Here is a 13,197-nt window from a genome sequence, read left to right as displayed (position 1 = left end):
CTTGCGTTGGCGCCGAACTGACTGCTATGCTCCAGCCCCCCACTTGCAGTGGGATAGTGCTTTACACCCGTGCCCCTGCAGGAGGATGTTAATGGATGCAAATGGGTCTTAAACATCCACTTAGCGGGTCCGGCACCAGAATCTCTGGGCTGGGAATCATATTAGCGCAGATCACTACAGATATCACCAAATGTGTACCTGATGTGATCCCCATGGTAAGCCAAATGGAGTTGCACCCAAGGGCCACCCTCCCCTCCACAATGCACTAGCTGCCCACACTTCTCCTTCCAGATCCCCCTACCAACCCCCTGCCCCCCGCCTCCCCCAGAGACCCCCTAAAATTGGGGACCCCCACAGAGACCCCCTAACTAAAGAAACCCCCACAGAGACTCACTCAATAGGGAAAATCCCAGGAACCCACTAACTAAATGCAACCCCCCCACATGGATCCCCTAATGAAAGGACCCCCAGAAAAGTCTGGACGCTAGACAGCAGTTCATACAAGGGCTCTGACAGAAATTACAGTTGTAACACTTATCTGGAAGCACCATGTGTCCATTCCTGGAAAGAGAACAGCTGTGATCTGTGTTTAAACCCCTCAGATCCTACAGCTGCAACCATTCATTCATTTATGGTAGTGGCCTGTGATTTCTTCATGACACCTTTCTTTCTGACACCTTTCAAAAATAGCTGCAGCTATTTAGAGTCAGGAGTGACTCTAAGTGCTGAAACCCAAATGTTTACAAATCTCAAATCTCAACCGCATCAAAGAGGGGTAAGTGCATTGCAATCATACGTTTGAATGATTGGAATATACTGAGTCACTCACCCATGAAGGGAGATGAATGATTCAAGGTTTCAGGTATTTTCTGGAAGCTGGCAATCACAACCCACAATTAGAAATGAATGAATGGCTTGAAGCTAAAGAATCTGAAGGTTTTAAACAAAGGTCATAGCTGTTCTCTTTCTAGGAATGAACATGTGGTGCTTCCAGGTAAGTGTTCAACTGTAATTTCTGTCACTGCCACTATCTGTACCTCTCTAGCTTCCAGGCATGGGTCTTTTTTCTGGGGGGAGGTCCCTCTATTTAGGAGGTCCCTGTGGGGAGCCCCTCTGGTTGGGTAGCTCTATGGGAGTTCCCTTTAGTTAGGGGCTCTATATGGGGGGGGGGTTCCTTTACATGGGGGGTTCCAGAAGGTGGGGGTCTCCTTATTAAGGGCATCCCTGTGGGGGTCCCTCTAGTCAGGGGGTCTTTGTGTGGGGTGCCTCTAGTTAGGGGGTCTCTGTGGGAGGTTCCTTTAGTTAGGGGTCCTGGGACGTCTCCGCATTAAGGGCCCCTTGGGGGGGGGTATTAAGGGGATCCCTATGGGGCATCTCACTAGTAAGGGGGTCTTGGTGGGTGGGGGGGGGGATCGGGCCATTCCTGTACTGAAAATCCGGGTGTGATGGGCTGATGTGTGATACGGAGGATGTGGCTAGTCGCGGGACTTTAATATTGGGTTGCCGCTCAAAATGTTGACCCGATAGCGGGATTCTCTTGAAAATCCCTCCTATTCCTCAGCATGCATAAATATGCACGAAGGGTACTGAATTGCTTCCTGATGTGTGCTCCCAGGTGGCACATAAATCAATATCAATTCTCATCCGGCGGTAGAACATTGTTTCGCCAAGAGTGTCGCCAAATCCATCTAATTATCTTTTATGATACTTTAATTATCCCTTTTGTAGCCACAAAGTCTGGCTGTCTTTCAAACCAGGATTTTAAAAACATTACTGCTGCAGTCACATACTCATCCTAAGCCAGGCTTTTATCCCTTACCGCACCAAAAACAAATAGTACAATGGGCGCGATTCACTGGCCTCGTTGAGCTCTCGCTCAAGCGTAACAAGGCAGGTGAATAGCAGGAGAAGCCAAAAACGAGATCCGCACCAGGGTCAAACAGTTTGCGATGAAATCGGCCCTCTCCCATAGGTGAAATCTGGACCTCGCCGTAACATGGCGAGAAACCAATTTTCACAACTTAAGCCCAATTTCCGTACCTCAAAGGAGGTGAGGATTCTGATGTCTGACACCACCTTCATCAGTCTGAGCCTTCTCCTGATGGTATTGGGACAGCTTTTCCTTAGTAGACTTAGAGAGGGCAGCGTTAGCCATAGGCGTAGTTCACAGTGGTGGGAGAGGGGATGTGAATAAGGGGTTGGGGGTAGTTGAATGGGGAGGGGTGGAGGAAGGGCAGGGGGTTGCATGGGGAGTTGTGAGGATGGATGTTCCTTTGGGCGGGGGTCATTGGTGTCTACTCACTCATGCTGCCCGGTGTAGATCTTTGAACTTTTTTCGGCACTGAAAGCCAATCCTCCTGATCACACTCCAAGCTGCACTGACAGTCCTGTGGCTCACCCTCCGGGACCCTTGGGGGAACAGGACATCCCTCCTGGCCTCCATTGTGTCTCGGAGCCTCCCCAGGTCAGCGTCCAGAATCTTGGGGCTGGTCACCTCGGCGCCATTGTTGCGAGCTGGCTGGGGTTGGCTAAGTGCAGCCTAAGTGCTGCTTGACCTTGTTAGTGAGGGGCTGGTGAGTGCATTCACAATGAATCAGCTGGCGAGACTTCATTTGCGATGAGAAGCCCATGAGGCCTTGTTAAGTGGATCAACTAACGCTGAATTGCCTTTCCAGCCTCGCTGGGCTGAGTACCAGGAAGCTCGCGGGAATTCCCGCTCGCTACCGCACTTCGAAATTTTTCCGAGAAATTGCACCCAATATATCTGATATTCTTACATTCATCACACCAGGGATCAGGTTATTTGGGATTGAAAATACACAATGTGGCAGGTTTAATAAACAATCTGAGAGTAAAAGATCCCTGGGAAGCAGTGACCATAACATGGTAGAATTTAGCAAGCAATTTGAGAGTGAGAAACATGGATCAGAAACAACTATACTACATGTGGTGAATCATAATAGCATAATTCACACTGTTATCACACATGTCGTACCATGCCTCTGTAAGCTCGGCACACAAGCAGTTGTGCGGCTCTGCCCCTAGGGGGAGGTGTACTGGGAATGTACGGAAGTTTGTACTGGGCTCCACCCTTGGCTCCGCCCATGACTCCTCCCCCCCCCACTGGTTGTATAAAGCTTGGCAGTCGGAGCCTGCCTGCCAGTTCATCTAGAGTTCATCTCGTCACAGGCAGGCTCTGTTGTAAGACGATTAAAACCACTGTTCACTTCTAACCACGTGTCGCATGAATTGATGGTCTCATCACTACACTTTAAGGGTAATTATAAAGGTATGACTGGAGTGGACTGGGAAAGGAATTTAGCAGGAAGAAATGGTTGTTTATAAATGGCAGACATTTCTGAAAATAGTTCATGATTCACAACAAAAATATATCCCAGTGAGGAAGAAGGATTCTAGGAAGGGGATAAATCAACTATGGTTAAGCAAGAAAGTGAAGGATACTATTAAATGGAAAGATACAGGCAGGAATTCTCCGGCCATTGGGGTTTTCTGTTCCTGCTGGCAGGGCACCCCGCCCATGGATTTCTCGGCAGCGTGGGATGGGCTTCAATGGGAAATCCCATTGGCATGTGGCGGGAGTAGAGAATCCCGCCACCAGCAAATGGCGCGGCGTTGAGAAACATGCAGTTGAGGGACAGGAGAATCCAGCTCATAATATGGCAAAGATTAACTTTAATGTAGAGATTGTTAAAGTTTTAAAAACCAACCCAAAAATGACTAAAATAGTTATAAAGAGGGAGAAGATAAATTATGAGGGTAAACTATCAAATAATACAAAAATGGACAGCAAGAGTTTCTTTAAATATATAAAAAGTAAGAGAGAGAGGCCAAAGTAAACATAGGCCCCTTTCAGAATGAAACTGGGGAAATAATAATGGGGAACCTGGAAATGGCAGAGGAGTAAATACTTTGCATCAATCTTCATGGTGAAGACACTAATAATATTCCAAAAATAAATAATCAAGGGGCAGAAGGGGCGGAGGAAATAAATACAACAACAATCACCAGGGAAAATGAACTGGCAATGCAAATGGGGCTCAAGGCTGATAAGTCCCCTGGTCCTGATGGATTGCATCCCAGGATATTAAAGCAAGGAGCTACAGAGATAGTGGATGCACTAGTAGTAATCTTCCAAGAATCCTTAAATTCTGGAAAAGTCCCGGAGGATTGGAAAACTGCCAATGTAACACCTTTATTCAAAAAAGGAGGGAATCAAAAAACAAGTAGCTATAGACCAGTTAGCTTAACGTCTGTCCTTGGTATGTAATAGCAGAGCATATGGAAATGCATAATATAAACAAGCAGAGTCAGCATGGCTTCATGAAGGGGAAATCATGCCTGACAAAGATATTAGAATTCTTTGAGGTGGTAACAAGCAGGGAAGATGAAGGTGAACCAGATGTAATATACTTGGATTTCTAAAAAGCGTTCGATACCACACAAAATGCAACTTAGTGAGATAAGAGCCCAAGGTGTTAGGGGTAATAGAGGATTGGCTAACTGACAGAAGGCAGAAAGTTGGGATAAGAGGAACATTTTCAGGATGTCAACCTATAACTTACGAAGTGCCACAGGGATCGGTGATGTGGCCACAATTATTCACAATATGTGTTCATGACTTGGATGAGGGAAGTAAATGCACTATCGCCTACCCAGGCCCAACTTCTGTAACTCAACCTAACCTTTAGACACTAAGGGGCAATTTGGCATGACTAATCCACCAAACCTGCACCCCTTTGGAAGGAAACCGGAGCACCCGGAGGAAACACACGCAGACACAGGGAGAATGTGCAAACTCCACAGTCACCCGAACCTGGATGCTTCGCACTGTGAGATAGTAGTGCTAACCAAGGTGCCATTGTGCTGCCCCTCTGCAATGTTCAAGTTGTATACTACCAGGCGACTAATTACAAATTCTCACCTGATTATCGGTGAACATCACACGCTGTAAACACGTCTGTTCAAACGCGATTTGACACGGCCGCAGCTCAATCATTACATTCCATGATTTTGTCTGTGGATAAAAATGTTGCAAAAAGTCTGAATTCTGTGAAATAGACATCTAGGAATTAGCACCTTGACTCACCTGAATTCCAGCAGTTCAGTCAAATTGTTGCAAACCTATCTCTGAATAATCTTCGCTTGTTTTCATCTCTAGGTTTATAGATTGTGGTTCATAGCGGCAAAGATTAGCATAGAGTACCTGGAGTACCTGGAGTACTGCGTGCAGTTCTGGTCACCACATTATAGGAAGGATGTGGAAGCTTTGGAAAGGGTTCAGAGGAGATTTACTAGGATGCTGCCTGGTATGGAGGGAAGGTCTTACGAGGAAAGGCTCAGGGACTTGAGGTTGTTTTCGTTAGAGAGGAGAAGGCTGAGAGGTGACTTAATAGAGACATATAAGTTAGTCAGAGGGTTAGATAGGGTGGACAGTGAGAGTCTTTTTCCTCGGATGGTGATGACCAACACAACGTAGCTTTAAATTGAGGGGTGGTAGATATAGGACAGATGTCAGAGGCAGTTTCTTTACTCAGAGAGTAGTAGGGGTGTGGAATGCCCTGCCTGCAACAGTAGTAGACTCGCCAACTTTAAGGGCATTTAAGTGGTCACTGGATAGACATATGGATGAAAATGGAATAGTGTAGGTCAGATAGGCTTCAGATGGTTTCACAGGTCGGCGCAACATCAAGGGCCGAAGGGCCCGTACTGCGCTGTAATGTTCTATGTTCTAATATTCTATGTTCTAACAATTGTACTGTTTAGATTTAGTCAAAATCTTTAATTTACAGCAGGGAATCTAGCTGGTCTAGGCCAGTGTTTTTGTGCTTTATTTTAGTCTGCTCCTAATGTACAACATTACACCCCATCAGCATAACTCTCACTCATTTCTCCCTCGTGTACTTAACCAGCTTTTAAACATCTAAACCATTCAACTCAACTACTCCACCTAGCAGCAAGTTCCACATTCTAACCACTCTCTGGGTAAAAATGTTTCTCCTGTATTTCTTACTGGATTTATTAATGGTTATCTTCTATTTATGACCTTGTTTTAGATTCCGACTTCTGACTTCTTACTTGCTCCCAAAGGGGCTTGTAGACACTAAAAGGCTCATTTTCAACTTGCGTGTCGCGACACATGCTGGGAATTTTACATATCAACCATAAAATAATTGTAACTCTAACTGATGCTTTTCTGATCATTAAAATGAATGAACAGAATGTGGCAAGATTGAGATAAGTGCTGCCAATATGCACTATAATTGCAGAGGCACCTATGTTATCGTCTTTTTGTTATTTAAAAAATGTATCAAGATGTATCCAAGATGGATACAGTGCAATGGGCGAGATTCAGCGATCCTGTTCCATCCAGCGCAGATCCTGGCACAATGGGTGAAATGGACGAAAGCCCCAAATCAGGCTCCGCGCTGGGCGGCGGACCAATCGCAAGTCATCCAACTCACTCCGCTGGAAACGATCTGAATTTAGCCCTCGCTGGACGAGTTCTAGATATTAATATTTAAATTAATTCCCCGCTGGATTCACCTAGCGCCCAGCACTCAACGGCCGTGCCTGGGCGACTCCGCCAGGACACCATTCAGTATTGGTTCACACAAACATGGATCAGGCGTAACAGCACCTGGGGGTCTCCCAGACCATTGGAGACCCACGGGTGGTCAGGAAAAGGGCAAGGTGATACCCTAGCACTCCCCTGGTACCTGGCGTCAAGGCACTATCAGCCTGGAATGCTGGCAGTAGCACCTGGGCACCCTTGCAGTGACTGGCAGGGGAAATATTAGAGTTTCAGGCTGTCAGTGCCAGTGTGGCCAGGTGCCAGGTTGGTACTGCCAAGGGTCGGGCCTGGGGGGGGGGGGTGCTATGCCACTTGGATGGGGGTGAGGGGGGATTCCCGGGGCCTCCCCTAGGTTGGGGGGTTGAAGGGGTCAATAAAGCAGGGGAGGGTTTGAAAGGGAGGGGGGGGGAGAGAAGCCCGGGGCTTCCAGATGAAATGACACCCCAATCTATGAACAGCCTTTCCTGTTGAACTGAAGCTCGCCAGCAGGAAATCACTCCAAGTGTGGCCTGAGCAGAGAGTTTGGTCTCCAAGACGAAACAAAACCAGAAGCGTGCCATTGGATAGCAGGATGTTTTTTGGTGCTGCAGCTAAATGTGCCCGATAGCAGGCTTACTTTGAAGTTCGCTGCATCACACCCAAAATTTGCAAATAAATCAATTTTTTCCAACTTCACATTCAATGTATTTTTATTTGCCTCCCAGTATTAAATGGAATGAAACCTCACGTACAACAACAGCAAAGTAGGTGCAATCTCCTTTCAATGTGTAATATTTATTATCAAACGTCGTAAAATGGGTTCCTTCTTCAATTTTGCATCTTCCAGGGCAGCTGATGTCTGAGCATTCCCACATTCCACTCCGACAAACACTAGCAAGAAAATGCAATCATTAGGCAGGCAAATAAACACTCCAATATTTCTGTCAAAGATCTGACAGTTGAATGGTTAAAAGGTGTGTGATCTGAAAGTATATAGTCACCATGAATGACAAGAAGTATTTCGTAATTGTTCAGGATTATAAATCATTCCACCGTATTCACAGGGACAAGCTGTTTTGTCGATGCACCTGCCTGTGTCTCTTATATCGTCAAGGACAGTGCCTGAAGCATAATATAAATAACTGATTTTATCGCCGCATGTTAGACACGAAGAAGACTGCTTTCATTTAAAATGACAACTAGTGACACCTTTGTCCTACTATTGTAACAACAAAAGGCACATCTGAATGAGTTTACAATTATTAAACCTACAAGCTGGACCCTTTGAAATGTAGAGTGTATAAATATATAAATATATTCCGACAAATTGGTTGACAATACTGCCTCAATGGTTAAATTATTTCAGGGTCCTGACTCTGGTCCCAACTTTGACTCTGCATTGACTTTTCATTGAACTGGTTTAGTTTGAAATCACAAATGATATCTTCTTGTTTTGAACTGTTTCCTATCTACAGTATCAATTTCCATTGTTTTTCTTGGTTACAGCTACTATGTATATTGTGCATGATGTATTGACACCGAAGCACTTGTTATAAATTGTGGGGATTATACTTTGAAGTATGCTGCTTGTTAATCAAGTATGGTGCATACTTTTCAGTAATAGGTATTAAATTCAACGAAAGTATATGGTGAAGGAATAATACCGCAGCAAATTTATTCTTCATCCAGCACAGTCGAGAAACAAACTCTATTTGGTTTCCCCACAGCGACTGTTCCAGCTGTGCCATTTATACTTTTTTGGAGGTTGAGCCAATTATCATTACTTATCTTTAGTAAGGCAATTAGCTTAACAATATAATTGCTAAAGCATACACCTGCTGATTCATGGATACATTGATAATAGCAAGAGCTTATACTGTTTTTTGGGGCGATATTCTTCTGTCAATTTGCAACACCAACTGGAATGGGCAAATGGACCATTGTTTCATCAAAGGATTGTATTTTCTTTTATGAATTTAGAGTACCCAATTAATTTTTTCCAATTAAGGGGCAATTTAGTCAAATCTAATCTACCTACCTTGCGCATCTTTGTGTTGTGGGGGCGAAACCCATACAAATATGGGGAGAATGCAAACTCCCCACAGACAGTGACCCAGAGCCGGGATCGAACCTGGGACCTCAGTGCCATGAGACTGCAGTGCTAACCCACTGCGCCACTGTGCTGCCCTAAAGGGCTGTATTTTTAATAAGGTAATCTAAACCATCCCTAAGCACTGCACCTGACTCGTACTCAAGAGTAACATCAAATAAATGTCTGACTTTCTTCCTTGATATAATTACCTTTTGGACATTCACAAGCATTCACGCACTGATCACATTGTTGCTGTGTTTCTGGGTCAGAGCAGGTTGGGACGCACATAGCACCACATTCCTTGTAGAACTGATTTTCAGGGCAAGCAGGGCTCCCTGAAAGATAGTTTACACTGCTGTGTAATTCTCGGATTTATTCAAGAACAGAACTAAGACATTCAGTAATTTGATTACTTTTCTTTTCTTACCACAACTAATTGTTGATCTCCATTCTTTCCAATTAGGTCCAAAGAATTCATAATCATCATCACTGTGAACAGTAAGGTCTTTTCAGTAAACTGGGTCACATGGCAGAAGTAAAGTAACTGTATTTAAGAATTAATGATATTTCTGTCAGAACAGTATAGAGTTAGTTCGGGGGTTGAGAAAAAGGAAACCAATCTGTATTGATGGTTTCTTTTTTGACAGGTCTTAAATGCACAGCTACCAGGACTGATTTGCATGCTTCCAGTTTCAAGATTTCAAGTTACTGTCTGAGTCACTCTCTTTGTCGGCACACCCGAGGAACAGCTTGCGAGGTATTCCGGACAGCGGGCCAGACATTTCTCCAAGCAAAGGGCAACACAAACATTTTCAAATGGCTTCTTCTGACAATTCCAATCCAGGGAAGCATCTCCTTCTTTATTTGGGTTATCAGGATGCAGGGCCGTAACTAACCGAACGCTATTGTAACCAAAGGAAATCGTCCACCATTTTAAGGTATTGGCCCATCATCATCGTTGGTATGTATAGCTGCTAACCATATCGATGAATTGCAAAAATAGGTGGAGAGACAAGAGAATATGGGTTTTTTCTCTTTGTAGCAGCGAAGGTTAAAGATAGATTGAATAGATACTTCCAAATTTATGAGAGGTTTGGAGAGAGTCGATAAGAAGAAATTGCTTCCACTAGTGATTGCACGGTAACCAAAAGGTGCAGATCTTGGTAAAACAACCAAAGAGGAAATGAGGAGGATTTTCTTTCCGCAGTGAGTTGTTATGGTCTGGAATGTACTGTTTGAAAGGGTTTTGGAAGCAAATTCTGCAGTAACTCGCGTATATGCTGGAAAAGGAAACAATGGACAAGGCTATGGAGAAAGTGAGGGAGACTGGGACCAATTGGGTAGCTTTGTCAAAGAGCTCTCACAAGAGCAATGGGCTGAATGCTGTCCTGTGCTGTAAAATTCTCTGATTCTGATCGCTTAGAACAAGATTATCACAATGAGTTAACACACTTGTATCAAACTTATCTCAGCACCCATTTAACAGAGAAATTAGCTCATCTCAGGCTATCATCATCAATAAACTGATGAGCCATCCAAGAATTGTTTATCTGCTCACGTTACTGACTAATTCCCAGTTCCTCATGGTTTTTCTTCAAGAAATAAATTTGAGATGGACTGTTTAAATTATTGTCCAAATAATGTTCCTCTTCTCACTAACGACCTCAGTTTTTTATTGAGAAGGTGCTGTTCAGTGAGTAAATACAGCAACAGCAACATATTTATACAGCACGTGGAATGTACTAAAACACTGCAAGACATTTCATAATAGCACCATGAAGTAAAGTATGACACTGAGCCACATTAGATGGTGAGATGACCATCAAGTCAAATGACCAAAAGTTTAGTCAAGGGAGCTTGGTTTTCAGGAGTGTCCGAAAGAAGGAAAGTGAGGAGCAAAGTAGAGAGGTGTGGGGGTGGGTCTTCCAGACTTTGGGTCTGAGATGACTGAAGACACAGCCACTAATGGTGTAACAGAGAGTTCTTTGTGTGCCTGGCCAATATTCAATCCGCGACTAAAACGCAATGGCTATCATTCATTTTTCTGCTATTTGCGGAGCCTTGCTGTTTGCATGTTAACTGCTGCAACTGAGGTTAACCAAAACGGGATCACTAGCCATAAAACGCCAAGGGACAGAAACTCTGATGTGGTGGGAATTACTGTATAAATTCCTGAGCTAACACCTTCAGAAAGGAAACGGGGAAAGGAAAGTTCAATTTTCTTTTGACACTGCGTCAAAAATCATAACAGTTGACAACTGTCAACATTCTTCCAGTCTGATAAAGCCATATTTAAGACTGGGGAAAGAATGAGGAACATTAGGAAAGTGCGGAGGGTGGGAGGAGAGCTGGGTCACAAGGTTCATCCCCATATCTGCCGCTAGACCATACAGAGAAACCTGCCAGGCCTTGGTGTGGGCCTCTCCCGCTGCTGGTCAGATCCCAGTGATGATGGGACGAGACCATTAAGCGGGAATGAATTTTCCACTAAACAGTCGTAATTGACCCACTGGTGGGCAGGCTGCGCAATGCCCCCTCTCCCACCGCTGGTACAATTGTGATAGGGCAACAGGGGCGGGTGAGATGGCACGAGGCAGGCTGCCCACTGGATTCAATGTTACTCCATTACCACCTCCAAACCTACTGGCAGAGGAGCTTTAAACCCAATCCATAGTGATATGTGTTATAACCCACCAACATGGATACCACAGCATTGTTTTCCTGGCTTTCAGCAATTGTTACTCTAATTGTTTGTTCATATCACCAATTCATGAAGTTTTTACCTTATTGCAGGTAGATCTGTACATTGTCGTGCTAGTTCTTCAAAAGTGGCACATGTGCACTCCTTCATATTTCCACAGGCACATACATCCCTTTGGCATAATTCCAGGTAATTACTAGTGAAGGTAGGGTTTGCAAAACATGTGGAAAAGTACATCGATATGGGGGAGATGCAGCTCTGAAAGCAGCAAAGCACAAAGGAGAATCAGAAATTTGTGTCACATTCCTTCATTCTCTGGCCCGTACACTTAACAGTGATAAAATGGTCGCTGGATGTAAGTTCCACTGTGGCAACACTTCCTCACAAAACTTTAGCAGTAATGTAAGTAGCCGGGGGGGGGGGGGGGGGGGGGGGGGGGCTACGAGTTCGTTATGGGGGTTTGTTCGCATGGTTTTACGCTTATTTCTTTTTCTTGTTAATTTTTTTTTGTATTGGAGGGGAGGGGTTACTGTTTTTCTCTGTTGTGATAAAAATTTGTTGTTGAAAACTTGAATAAAAATTATTCCAAAAAAAAAGGAAGGACAAAGCCGCAAGCGACAGTCTGATGGCAAGCTAAGGCCCAAAACCAAATTGTAAACAAATGCCTACAAACATGTGCCTCGGCCATATTGGGGAATGTAAAATATGTATGCCGGTTAAAGGGGGTGGCCACAGATGTTATTATGAAGATGCTTACCTGTAAATGTACATGTCAATTTTTGCGTGTTTTTTTTCTAATAATTTGTAATTTGTTGGATATAAAATATGAAAACTCAATAAAAAACATTTCCAAAAAAAAAACCACCTGTAAGTTTCCCTCCAAGTCACACACCATCCTGAATTGGAACTATATCATCGTTCCTTCACTGTTTCTGGATCAAAATCTGAGAACTTCCTTCCAAACAGCACTGTGGGAGTTCCTACAGAATATGGACCTCGTCGGCTCAAGAAGCAGCTCACCGCTGCCTTCTCAAGGGCAACTAAAGGATGGACCATAAATGCAAACTAGCCAGTGACACCCACACCACATAAATGAATCATAAAACTCCTGCCCGCCTACCTTTGACCACATAAATAGTTGACCCATTCTTCTCAAGGTACTGACACATGAGCAAAAATACTGCCTTTGCATTGTAAACTACAAATAAATGTAAGATTAAATTCTTTGGATTCTCCCACAGTTCTGCCCCTCACTTAAGGCCACACAATAACACACATTCAACATGAGAGTTACGAATTGTCAACTCATAGATCGTGTCCATTCCTGGAAATGGAATCAATAAGAAAAGGCGACACACATTTACCACAACAGTGAAGACATTGCTTTACAATGTTTGAAGTCATTTGATTATAACTTACATTAGCTGCTGTGCATGCTGAACTTGTTTGTTGACCTGTAACACATACATGACCCAGAACATCTAGCTGATTTGCAACCATGATGTTATATATAACTTCATCAGAATCTGCACAAACAAAGGGAAATATACCATGAGATGACAGGTGCTACAAATCTGTGAAATGCTAACAGCAATTTTATGTTTCTCAGGAAATATTAAACAATCATCTATATCTACTTATTTATAACATGCTGTAAATATAAAATATCGAATCTACACACACCTGCGCCAATTTCACAAGTTTTTTGCATGATGAATTCTATATCCATGTTGAATATGGGCTTTGTCATATAAACTTGTCTGTATATACTCATTGTGCCCACTGTATAGTCAATACAATTATTCCACGCTCAGATTTGATTTCTGAAAATGC

General features: G+C 43.8%; 1 protein-coding gene across 1 annotated transcript in view; it reads right to left on the bottom strand.

The window, feature by feature from the left end:
- Positions 1-13,197, bottom strand: part of LOC119973790 (mucin-2-like) — a 99,586-nt gene that overhangs the window by 62,356 nt on the left and 24,033 nt on the right. Inside the window, exons 6-12 of the mRNA XM_038812214.1 lie at positions 12,784-12,890; positions 11,447-11,622; positions 9,091-9,152; positions 8,873-8,998; positions 7,573-7,693; positions 7,324-7,462; positions 4,943-5,035 (exon numbers count right to left, since the gene is read on the bottom strand). Of these exons, the coding sequence (XP_038668142.1) occupies positions 4,943-5,035; positions 7,324-7,462; positions 7,573-7,693; positions 8,873-8,998; positions 9,091-9,152; positions 11,447-11,622; positions 12,784-12,890 (824 nt within the window). The remainder of the gene's footprint in view (positions 1-4,942; positions 5,036-7,323; positions 7,463-7,572; positions 7,694-8,872; positions 8,999-9,090; positions 9,153-11,446; positions 11,623-12,783; positions 12,891-13,197) is intronic.

Source organism: Scyliorhinus canicula, chromosome 11 (assembly GCF_902713615.1).
Source record: "Scyliorhinus canicula chromosome 11, sScyCan1.1, whole genome shotgun sequence".
NCBI lineage: Eukaryota > Metazoa > Chordata > Chondrichthyes > Carcharhiniformes > Scyliorhinidae > Scyliorhinus > Scyliorhinus canicula.
The sequence above is the reverse complement of the archived record's forward strand: the minus strand, read 5'-3'. Positions and strand labels throughout refer to the sequence as shown.